We start from the raw sequence: 12,733 nt of genomic DNA on the forward strand, positions 1-12,733 counted from the left end.
GAGCTGACAAAATTGACTAACTTCTTGTTTTCTTTTTAAATACTTTTGGGGGATTAACTCTGTGTGCTATCTCTTAAGATAGCAAGAGTACAGGCAGCAAATACACAAACTTCCCCAAAGCAGTTCTGTCCAAGTTCCTTAAATATGCCTTGTGGTTCTAGATTTGATTCACACATAGTGACTGCATCTTCATAAGGTGTCTTTCATCAGTGATCTAAAACTAAAACTTCTCTCTTTAAACAGGAAGTGAAAACAGAATTAGGAAACCTCACAGGAGCTTGCTCTGAAAGCTTTACAACTCTTCTGGCTGTAGAGTAAGTACCAGGAAGGAAGTTATGAAATCCATTTTTCAGGACGAAACAAGTCTGAGGATATATGGGGAAAAACCTGATGAAGGATTTAGACTAAAGCAGTTCTGCCATTTAAGAGGAGATAAACAGAGAGTTCTGGAAGCTGAAAACCCAGAAGTCTTGCTCACATTTTCTCATAATGCACAAAAGAGAAGACACACCGAGAAATGGAAAGGGAGGAAACTTACAATCAGTAAGCAAAATCTCATGGTGAATATTTTTGTTTGTTTTTAAAGATAGCACCTGTTTTTAAAGATAACTGTCAAATCCATCCACTTACCTTAGAATAGCAAGCATTATTTAACTAAAAGCTTACTAAAAGTTAAAAGAAGGATTTCTACAGTTAATGAGAAAAGCTATCATTACATCAGGCACAATATAAACATTTCAAAAGAAATAAACACTTGTGCTTGAAGGCCTAAATCCAACATAGTGTGTTAAATTTATGGGAAATTTTGGCTCAGGGGCAGATTATCTTCTTAAAGTTATTGAATTGCTTTGTTTTGGCTATTTATTTTTTTTTTTGCACCCACCAGATTCTAGCCCCCATCAAAGATGAGACAGAGGGAGAGACTTAAGTGCCTAAATGCAGATGTACCATAAATGGTGCTCTCAAGTTATTTGAGACATCTGCATGGGACTGACAGATACAACACAAGATCTACAGAAGACCTGTACTCATCTGGAAGAGCAGCTGGAAGTCAGGTGGAATAGCCCTGGTCATCCAAAATGGCTCTAGCAACCTGTACTTACATTGCTGAATCCCACTCTGGGATCAATTTGACAGTTCCTATGTCCTCACCTTTGTATGATGCTACAGTTACCTTCCATACCCTTGTGAAACACACAGCTGCAACACAGTGCAATGCTTATTTCAATATGTACACCTCAGGTTATTCTCAGATTTATCCTGGACAGCACAGCCAAAAAGATCTGTCAGAGTCAGATGTAGACAGTTTCTTCTCCAATATTCATTTTCAGGGATAACCAGTGCCAACTCCCTATAGTGGATGGAGGAGATAAAACTTACTTGGAAATCCTCTGGGCTGGAGCCTTTCTGATCACTGCCTGTCTGTGGTTTGTTGGAGGCTTTGGAAGCAGCTGAGGAGCTGTACTCTGGGATGGCATCACTTTGTGCAAACTGGCTGCCTTCTGGATACTAGAAGTGGCACTGGATGTCTTGCGGGCATCAGAGCCAGCTGGCATAGATATATGACTGGTGCTGGGTTGTAAGCAGTTGGCAAAAACAGCCTGGGTAAAAAAAGAAAAAAACACCATAGTAATTGGTGATTACCTCTGTGAACCTTGTTAAGAATGCTGATGAAGGTGGGTGATATTTTTGTGAGGGATAGTATCTGCCTGGTGGAGGCAATCCCAGGGCTCTAGGGAAAGTCCCACACATAAAGAGTTAAGTTGTTAAGTCAGTGAATTTTATGTCCTTGGAAGCCAGGACTAGCTTCTAGGAAGGCAGACAACCTCTCTACTGCCACAGAATTCTACCACTCTGGATTAAAAAACAAGAGGCCCAATCCTCAACCTAATCTTGCAGTGGGCTTCCATCCACAAAGTAAAGATTTCATTACATTGTCTTTCAGCATTATCTTGCTAAATTATTCTTTATGTGGGAGGTAGGATTGAGACACTGTTCTAAGAAAGAGGAAGGTTATGGGGACATACATTGCTACTTATTTGGTCTAACTGTGTAGGTGCTTGGAATAACAGAAGAGCTCCAAGGTACCTTCTTCTGAAAAAGGAACTTTAAGTCCACCAGTGACAAAAAGGAAATCCCCAGTAATACAGGGAACAGAGAATATTTCTATTCCTATAGCATGTGGGAGAGTAGGCATGTTGGAGATACGACACAGGGAACAAAAGGATCTACATGTTATGAGACACTGGAGAACTGAGCAATGGCCCAGCAAAGCAGGGAGTAGACAATATTTCCCCCATGGGAGCTCTGCAGACTGCAAAACTCTCTTCAGAAAGGAGCAACCTGCTGGGAGTTCTGCTTTGTCTTTCCTCGAAGTCAGTCATTCCCAGTGCAGAGGCAACACCGTAACCTTGTAATTTGGCATCTAGAGGTCAGGATAGGAGATAAGGGGAAGAGCTGAGCCCTCAGTGTGACCCTGGGAGCAGCGCCCTTCACTGAGTTTGTCCTCAGTTTCTCCTCGGGTGGAAAATACACAAAGCCACAGCAAATGGGCTCCAGGCTCCAGAGAAAACCACAGTCTGAGAGCTGGCTGAGTCTCAGCACACAGACAGGAAAAGCCCCTCTCCCCCGCAATTCTCTGGCAAATGGCATAGCAGTGGTGTGTGGGAAGGCGTTTCTGACAGGCAGACTTCTAGGGAGAGAAGGAAGTGCAGGAGCCAAAACTGGCCTGTTTCCTCACTAGAGCTCACTGACAAGATGCCCTTGAGCTCCCAATCCTTCTTAACCTCTCCCTTCCCCGAAGCTCTACCTTGATTGCAGCTTCCAGATTCTCAACAAGGAAGCTACTACAAGTGCAGAAGTCTGGAAAAGAGCAGTCACACCCCATCTCTCCACAGGAAAAAAAATAAGTAAAACAGAACTTGGTTTAGTCTCCTGCCTCTCAGAGCCTGACACATCGTAGGGTTGGGATGGAGACCCTCAAGTGACTGCACCCACTTCGTATTCAGCAGTGACATTTCACTGTGAAATATTATCCATCTCTCCTATAAGGTCTTTTGATATCATGCATTTTTCCTGTAAATTCTTTTTCTTGTTACTAATATCACTAAAATCCTGGAGTCCACAATGCATACAGTCATAACCCTGTCCCTGCGTTAATATGCACTGGCAAGGAGGTCCATGACTCTGAACAAACAGCAAGCAGGGATGCTCTAACAAAGTCTGTTAGAACAAAAACTGTGTTGAAACCTGCCTAAAAAAGGTCATGGATGTTTTTCTTGGGGGTTACAGACTTCTGAAAACGCCTTTTGTCTCCACACTGTGTTGAGATTCTGGCTGTCTTCCAGGCAAGGATTGGGAGATCGGAAGCTGACAAGGACCACAGCTTCTAGATTCAGCCAGAGTACTCTGCCCTGCTGTGAACTTCATGGGGACAAGACAGGAAACCAGGAGAAGCTTCTGTGCAAGTGGAGAGGACAGCTGGGGAGAGCAGAGCCTGACCACACAAAGGAAGGGTTGGGAAGCTTTCAGCACATCCAAAACATAGGAGACAGACCTTATCACTCAGGATTCTGAAGATTATGGGTCTAGGGAGAGCAGAAGCCGAGACCAACCTTGGGTGAGGCAGGTAGCACTCTACAACTACCACTGCCTCAGGTGAAAAAGTTTAAATTACAGTTCCCAGGCTGGCAGATTTAACTTGATGTTGAGGAGACATTTGATACCCTAACCAGTGTCTAGGGCAACAAATCTGAAAAATACTAAAAAAAGCTATAAAATGTTTTAGCTAGAATTTCTGTAAATTATTAGTGAGTTAATTCTTGCACACAATTTTCTGGAGAGGAGGAGCAGCATTAACCCAGTCCTGACCATGAAGAAAGTTAGCACTGACAGAGAAAGTATTTTTCCCTACATCACAGACTGAAGCAGTACCTTCTTGCTTCAATATCTACAATACCATACACAAAGTCTTACCTGTACAAAAAAAAAAAAGTAATTTTTATATTAGAAATTCTCAAGGTGTACACCTTGTCAGTAAGAACAATGACTGTCTAAGAGTCTTAGTAGCAGCTAAGTTTGGGCTGGTAGTGATTGAAAGCAGAGTAGTAGTGTAACACTTTGAAGAAAAGCAGATATATTAATGCTCTTCAAAAACAGAAAGAATGTTCCTGGCAGCTACCATCCCTGTATCTAACACCCATCCCTAGCACAGTAATGGAACAAATGTTGCAAGCAAAAACATGTTTGTCGTGTGACCAGAGGAGGTAATGAAGCTCATTTCCTGTGAATCTGTCTTACAGTATCTAATATAAAGCAAATCCCAAATTATGCCTCCCTTCTTGGGTCTGGGCACTCTTGTGTTGATTTTGTGCTGTCTAATTAGGAGTGGTCTCATGCTGCAGCCTTTCCCTTAATGGGAACAGTAGCTGAACCCCCTTCCCAGATATATGGCTCTTGATTTTAATGCAATTTGTATGAATCATAGCTGTGAGATTTCTATCCCACAGTCATTCACATTCAATTGGATCAGCAAATCTGAAAAAGATGAGAGACTCAGCAGTGTATGAGAACTGACAGACAGACACACACACATGTATTGCATAAGGATCTGTGCAGCTAGTTCCAAATCCCTGGCACTGCAAACTGAGATGTTTATAAGCAATAAACAATAATGAGGTTTTAAGAAGAAGAAGAAAAAAAAAAAAAAAAAAAAGGCAGCAAACCCAACAAAACACAACCCACCACTTTTAGAAAAGCAACTGTGTTTCAGAGAACATTGCAAAAATACAGAGAATTAAAAGGCTTGGAAGACCTTTTCCAGTCATATAAATTGTTTAGTGGAAATTCTTTTGAACACATATTAATGCATTTAGTTAAATCAGTTTGGATACAACGATGGGTGGAATTGAAAATTCACAAAGTGACAATAAAGAGTAGACTCAAAATGTACTATTAACTACCACAGTGTTAAACTGCACTAAGAAGAGGATCTTAGGGTCTTAAATCAGCACAGGCTCATGGCCCTGAACCATGTCCTCTTTGATAAATTCTTCAGAGCAAGAAAAAAATATACTATATTCAGCTGACTTGGTGCCTTCTGTTTTCTCTTGGTACTGCTAGCTCTCTGGGGCAAGGATTGGGCTGTACCATTGTATTGGAAAGATAGTTAATACATCTGAGTGTTACCATAATTCTAATAATAGTGACAGGATCAGAACCACAGGGACAAAATTTCAGCTGTTATAAATCCATTCAGACTACTGCTTGCTCTGGTTGTATTTTATTTATGCTGAGACTTTGACTCATCAGTATCACAAGACTCAAATAGGAAAAATGGCAGTTAGCACATTTAGTGGGAAAACAATCTGAGGGAGAAAGCTACAAAACAAGAATGAACAAGAAACTGAAGGAAAAGAGATACTGCAAATCTGACAGCAGCTCCACATATAACAGTTTAGAAAACAGTTTAATGATGTTCAAGGCTGCATTCAAAGATGCCCTGTATCCTCAGGCAGCAATAATATAGTTCTAGAAACACTAGGAATATTATTCACAGTACTCAGCATTTCCAGTTAGATCTAAATAAATGGTAAGGATGTCAGAAGAGAATCACAAATATTGAAAGACAAAAATTTGCTGAACTTCATAAAATGAGGAATACTTCAGAGGACATACTCTGAATTTTTAAATAATTGAGAGGAGAATAATTTAAGATTAATTTAGCCTAACCTTCTACAGTATAAAATCTACTTAAACTTGTGATTGAAATGTGATCACATAACTGCCCACACAACTCATTAACATGATTCATGTCTTATTTAACATGAGCCTTTTTGATGTGAGCAGGACTGACGGGGATCATTCCACCATACAATTGTACTTCCCTTGTTTTAATTTAGCTTTTTTTCCCATGTGAAATGTTTGGCATAAAATTTTAAACCCAGTAGATGCTAGGCTAAGCAGACAGAACATAGCTACACAAAGAAGGAACCTCCCTGACAGCGAATGGCATCTTTCCAGTACAGGAAACAATTAGAGAATAAACAATGATGGTATATTAACTGTCTTGCCAACTGCAGCAGTGATAATAACATCTAGGTCATAACATGTCACAGGAAGACTCCTTTAAACATTAAAAATACTGCTATAAGCCTGGGTTTTTTTGTCTTTTGGTTTGATTTTGTAACTCTTGTTCCTTGACTTTACTGATATCAGATTTAAGCTTCTTGTCTCTACTTTCAAACTCTTCCCCTTTCTATTTTTGTTCACTTTTCTCAAGGTCTGTACTGTGTCTGTTCCTGGTCCATATCACTTCACCTATTTGTTTGTTAGAGTCCCATCCAGTCAGTTTGGTGTTTTTCTTTTTGTCCAAGTAACCAAGTACCTATTCTGGCATCAAAGGTCTATTTCTACCATACTACACTGTGTGAACTAGCTTCTGCACACAATGAGGGAAAACTGTTCATTATTATTCCTCTTCCTCCACCCACACAGTATTTGATATTCTGCAGATTGTTAAATGCCTGGAGAAATCATCATCATTCTTACATGTCTGGAAAGTGCTCAACCAAGAGTGGGTGCTGCAACAAGCCTTCATGTTAACACACATGATGAGATAGAGCTACTGCATGGTAGATGGAGAGATTCTTATGACACAAATAATTGACTAGAAAAGTCCATGCATTCCAGTGAATCCATCTCACCTCCAACATACTGAGCTGGTTAATGTACAGGAGAAGCATTTACTGTGTTAATAATCATGGTGCTTCTACATGTAGTCATACATGTAACTAGTCCCTTTGCTGGAGACAGAAGGAAAGGCTGGCATCTAGTCATGCTGCATGGTCACACCACACTCAGGGTGCACCTCAAGATGTATTAATTTAGAGATGTACTTCAGCTACTGACAAATGGCTAGTCTGCCTTCTGATCATAACAAGAACTCGAACAATCAGACAAAACAGTCTCAGAGACATCCTGCATGCATTCCCCAAAGTAGAGAGATGACACTCTTTCAAGTGATAGGCCTTCAGTCTTGGAGGATATATTTCTTTTGTTGAGGGGAGACTGACAAATTTGAATGTAGCAGGCAAGACAACAAAGGATGGAGTAGATCTTGTAACACGAGAAGGAAGAGAAACAAAACAGCAAGCAGTGGGAGATAGGTACCATAGGTGACACTGACAAGGAAATGTGGTAAAGCCATGCAGGCTAGGATAAGCTACATGAACTCTAGCTAAAAAGGGAAGACAAATGAGAGTCAGCATGAAAGGGCAGTGCAGAAGTCAAAGCAGTGTGAGTGGGAAGATGTAGGTCAGAGAATGAATAAGCAGCAGAAACAAGAAGGCAGTTCTTAGGCCAAGTTAAAGGACTGAAGTCTGAGAAGCTAACTAGCAGAAGGAACAGGTTAGTGACAGAAAGCTAGAGAGGGTACAGGGCAAGACAAGGGCAGTGCCATGACTGGCAGGATGGGCATCAGAGGATGCAAGTGTGATTGGAAGAGGAGGGATGGCTGGCTCTATACAATGCCTTGGACAGGAAGCATCCAAAAGACAATCATTTTATTAAGATCACATTTTATTCATGACAGAAATGAAGGCCCCTATGTTCAGCAAGTATTTTTCTTCCTTAACATCAAACTCAGTGCAGCCTGAGTCCTGCAGCACAGCAACAGCCTCAATACAGCAACTCCAAAACGCTTGGCTCAGAAGGAGAAGGGAGGGAGAGAAAGGAGAGGGAACATTGTGGGGGTGAGAGGAGGTTTAACAAAGAATCATTTTAACAGAAACTCCTGAGTAATGGCTCTGCCCCACGCCAAGAATAACATCAGCTCAATGTCAGCAGTTAGAAGAGGGCTCAGCCAGGCCCCATGGCCAGCTCCAGCCTCCTCACAGGCACAAGCCAGTTTACAGCCCTTTCCTGAGCTCATGAGCAGCCACATCTACCCACCCAGAGCTCAGAAGACAGAGATGAAAGGAAGACCTTCTGCATGGAGTGGGAGTGAGAAGACTGTAGGTGAGAGAAGTTGAGGATGGAAACTACATGGCTAAGTAAGACCCTTGAAAGGAGAGCAAGGAGCCAAAAAACCAGGAGGACCTCTCCTTCAAGATGCTCCCAGAAAAGGATGAGGGCAATTTGCCTATAACCTATTCTCAAGGACCCTAACTAATGAATCATCTGCTTCACAGCAGGGAGAGTGGCTGTCCAGACCTCCATGTGTTAAGTCTGTTTGTGGGAGTCCAGAAATACCAGACTGCTAACAAACAGCTCCTTGCTCTTGGAGACCAAGCTGTTTTGAATGAGAGTTTGTTCACCCAAAGGCTTCCTTCCTTTTAGTAGGGAAGCCTTTTGGACATCCCTCAGAATACATCTTTCTCTCCATAATAACAAAGTAAGGTAACAAGTGTATCAATTAAGTCATTATAACCTTGAAAGATTCTCCTGGCAGAATGGAAATACTGTTCATACATAGTGGTCCACCTTTGGCATCTAGGAGTCATCCAGAACATCAATAATACAAGCCGTTTTTCAGATTTCCTCCAGCTCTTAGAGATGTCAATGTAATGGAAGGAGCTCTTTGGAACCATACTGTCAAAATCACTGCAGGTAATACTGGGTTTGTTGCAACCCACTTTAAGAGCTACTTCCTTCACAAAATCTCTGCCATATGTACTGTCTCTGGGTTTGTTCTGCATATCTAGGACTCAGTCAGCACTGCTACATCCCAGACAGGATGTTTTCTTAGTTACCTGTTGCCGTGCTTGGTTTTGCTCCAACAGTCTTGCCTGAAGTTTCTGCTGCTGAAGTTGCTGCACAGCAAACTGAAGCTGATAGCTGGGATGTGCCAGAGGACTCCGTGCTGCCTTGTAGACACTGTTCTCCATCTCTCCTTCCAAGGCAAAATGATGATTCTCTGGAGTCCTGAGGAAAGAAGAGCCATCATGTTTTCACCATTCTGTGTATAAGGACTCCTGCCTATAAGGCATTGCTGCTTCAAAAAAACCTCTCAATATTCAGCCAGCTATGAATTTGTATTAAGTGGCCTTAGCAAGTACAACACCTGCTGAAGGTGCCACGTGCCAACTGCTTCCTGCTAAGCACTTTCTTGAATACAGGCTGGAACTACATTCCTAGACATTCTCTTGAGGAGCAAAAAGGAAAGGAGAATAAAAACTCTGAACTGGAACATTTCTGTGGCTGATTAGCATTGAAGACAGGCAGAACAGCAGCAGGAAAAAAGCTGATTCCCATTACTAATGAGATAATTATTTATTTGGATTGGTAGAGGCTTTAATACAGTAACACAAGGCTTACACTAGGCACATACATGCTGCAGTGACAATGGAATAGAAACAGACACGCAGTACAACATCCAGAGAGGATAAAGGACTGGTTGGGTGAGGGTAGAACTAGGATACATACTGACTCCATACAGCTGCAATCCAAAAGGCCTGGGGGAGTGAGATAGGCTCATTTCTTTCATCCTCAGAGAAATGCAAGTTTTTCTTAGAGGACAAAAGGCCTCCTGCAAAGAGACAGGAAGCCCAGGCTTACATGGTAGGAGTTCAGCTGTGGCCTGCAACATGAGAAGTACCAAGAGAAGCTCACCAGCTTGCTTTGAAGTTTGTTAGCCTTGGCGAGAAGGCAGCACCAACACACTTCTACACGAGGCTGAGGGGCTTTGCAGAGAGCAGGTGGCAGACTGACAGGACCACAAGGTGTCCTGAAGAGGCTACCACGGCCCAGCAATTCACACATTCTGTGCTGACATAACAGATGTTGTATGACCCACTGAATCCTGACACTGGCTAATATAACCTTCAAGCCTCAATGCCTGAGCTTCCCAAGTGTCTGCTGATCTCTGACATGTTTCTCTCAGCCACTCCTTCCAAATATTTCCTTTGGATTCCCAGGGAAGACTTCCCTTATATTTCCTATCTACATCACACATATCTGAGATGTAAATTAATTGGTGTCTTTCATGCCATGATTTGGAGTATAAGTCATGGTTTTGGCAATGGATTTAACTGCAATCTCTTTGCTTCAGGAACCTATCAAAACTTACAACATATATTCTTTAAACATATCACAGCTTGCCTTGAGTGTGTTGCTCCTTCCCCCAAAAGCTTCGTCATTGCAAACCCTTAAAATATTCAGAAATAAGAAAACTCACTCAAGCACACTTTAAGCTGTACATTCAAGTTATATTAATAATTCTACAAACTAACATCTGTTCCAACTCCTCCCATGCCTACCTCCAACTCAGAACCTGCAATACATAAAATTCATCCTTTGATCCAAAAGAATGCTTATGAAGCTCAGGATTGAGAGATTATTTTTAAAATGTAACAGCCAAGACAAAATGGAGGAGACAAAACTGATATAAATGAAAACTCCACTAAAACTGGACCTGCCAATAGCCAGATTGTGTGCCACAGAGATAACGTGCAGTGACTGCAGTCTGTAGTACTGTGTGGGCCACTATCTAAATGGCAACATCTTAGTAACAACTCCCTGATTCTTATTTCTTTTGTTTTGAGCAAAGGATTAACAGTTAAGTATTCACAAATACTTAAATCTGACTTTTTAAAAATGCACCAAGATTGCTGCCTTTTCAATGAATTCTCAAATTCTTTCATTGGGTTTCTAACTTGCTTTAATTCACTTTTTGAGTTTCAACCAATATACTGGACATAATATTGCCCAGGTAAACTTGTCGTAAATTACCCAGGAAAGCTCTGTTGAAACTACATTATTAAACCTTTAGGAAAAACTAAATTTAAAAATCCCAAACAAACCACAAAACTTTGGCTAAGATTTTTTTTTGCAGCACAATTTTGTACACAACTCCCTGTGGTTCCAATACCTCCTCTCACATGACACAACAAAACAACACTTAGTTTTTTTTCTAGATGCTGTATAAAAAACACTATTGCTTGCCTAAGCAGATTTTATCCTCATGGCCTGCAGAATCCTTCTGGATTGAATATGCTTCTGTTGGGGTTTTCCTTACTTACAGACAGAAATCAAAGTAAATGCACTATTCTGCATTTATGCATTATGTTGCAAAATATAACTTCAACCTTCTGTAATATAAACATTCAATACTTGACAACAGAAAGCCAGTGCATTTGGCAGTCTTGGGGTCACTTTCATAAAGAGATATTTCATCTGCAGTTTTGTAAGTCCTCACATAACATGTTATCAAGTGCTGGTATTACATCTAAGGTGATGTTTGCCCTGGTACAGAACAGGCTGAGGATCTGAGACTGAAGACACTGCTGCCAGAGACACACTCCAGCTCTCAGTCTATCTGCCATGCTAACGGGAATGAGTCATGGAGCATCTCCTATTCTCAGTCTCTGCCTGTTGGATCATTTATCAAAACATGATAACACTTTTACACCCTGAAGCAGTAATTAGTTCTGCCTAAGGAAATTACAACAGCTTCGGCACCATCATGAAGGCTGCAAAACAGCTGTAGAGGACCTCACACCTTAATGGATATTAAAGAGTTCACTTCTTAGGGAGACTGTATAAATACCCTAAACGAAATTTCTAAAAACGTACACTGTTTTAGGCAAAGCCAAAAATAACCAGAAAAAAACCTCCACACCCTGAATGGAAATGAGAATTGTAGAGTCAGTACTCACAGACCTGCTTGTTTGCAATTCAGGATGATTGCTTGAACACTAATGACTGAATATTCATTTCTTCACATGTACAGACAACAGACTTATACACAGATGCACAAACATGCAAATGGGAAATAGAAATTCCTGCCTGTGCCACCAGAAAAGATTTGGTTTCGTTCTGTCAGCCAGGCTGGTTGTGAGCAATCTTCTCACAGCTTGCTCAGAATTATTTATGAGTTGCTTAGTTTAGAGACCTGGCCAGCATTCAGGCCTTCACTATGCACAGGAAATCTCAGCCTTTGGCATTATGGCCCATCCTTTGTAAGCAAGATTCTGCCCTTCCAGCGGCTCTTCAGGCTACTCAGTGTTTTTGGCAAGAAACCCACTGTGTTCCTTTCTTTCAACTGTAGCTTCCATAAAGGCAGCGCCAGAATTCTCTCTTCCAAATCACTGACAGCATAAAACCTCTCTGCTGCAGTTTTTTGTACCACAAAAGATACAAGTTTGATTATGAGACCATTTTCAACAAATCACCGTGTGATTATGATTGGGATCCAGTCCAAAAGGGCTAGAACACCACACATTCATCTCCAGGTTTTCTGGTTCCAGACTGCCTTTCTACTCTAGCTCTCTTTTCCAACTCGTTAGCTCTTTTCTGATGTAAGCAACCTTTATGCAATCAACTACTTACACCTGTACTAGAAACTAATGTCAGCGTACTAAAATACTAAGGACTAATAAAATGTTAATGCATTTTTTTCATTGATTACAGAAAAAAAAGTCTCTATGAAATTCAGTCTCCATACAGAAGGGATGTGATTATCAGCTCTTAGAAGAAAGGAGAGATGGCTTCTGTTTTCATTTCAAATTTGAAGTGAATTCCAAGGACTGAAGTTGTAGACAAGACCAGCCCCCAGAAGACCAGTCACTGAGGATCTCATAGTTACAAAGAACTACAAGACAAACAGCAAGTCTGTACTAAAAGAATGACACATCAGCCTACATTTATATTTCAGCTGAAGCTTCCTTCCAATGGCACAGTTGGGCACTTGCTTGATACCAATTCCTATGTGGCAGGCAACAATACAAATTCATGA

The 12,733-nt window shown here is 41.2% G+C and overlaps 1 protein-coding gene across 1 annotated transcript in view; it reads right to left on the bottom strand.

The window, feature by feature from the left end:
* TTLL5 (tubulin tyrosine ligase like 5) overlaps positions 1-12,733 on the bottom strand; it is a 123,661-nt gene that overhangs the window by 15,971 nt on the left and 94,957 nt on the right. Inside the window, exons 31-32 of the mRNA XM_066322020.1 lie at positions 8,751-8,922; positions 1,381-1,601 (exon numbers count right to left, since the gene is read on the bottom strand). Coding sequence (XP_066178117.1) covers positions 1,381-1,601; positions 8,751-8,922 — 393 coding nt within the window. The remainder of the gene's footprint in view (positions 1-1,380; positions 1,602-8,750; positions 8,923-12,733) is intronic.

This window comes from Sylvia atricapilla, chromosome 6 (genome assembly GCF_009819655.1).
Source record: "Sylvia atricapilla isolate bSylAtr1 chromosome 6, bSylAtr1.pri, whole genome shotgun sequence".
NCBI lineage: Eukaryota > Metazoa > Chordata > Aves > Passeriformes > Sylviidae > Sylvia > Sylvia atricapilla.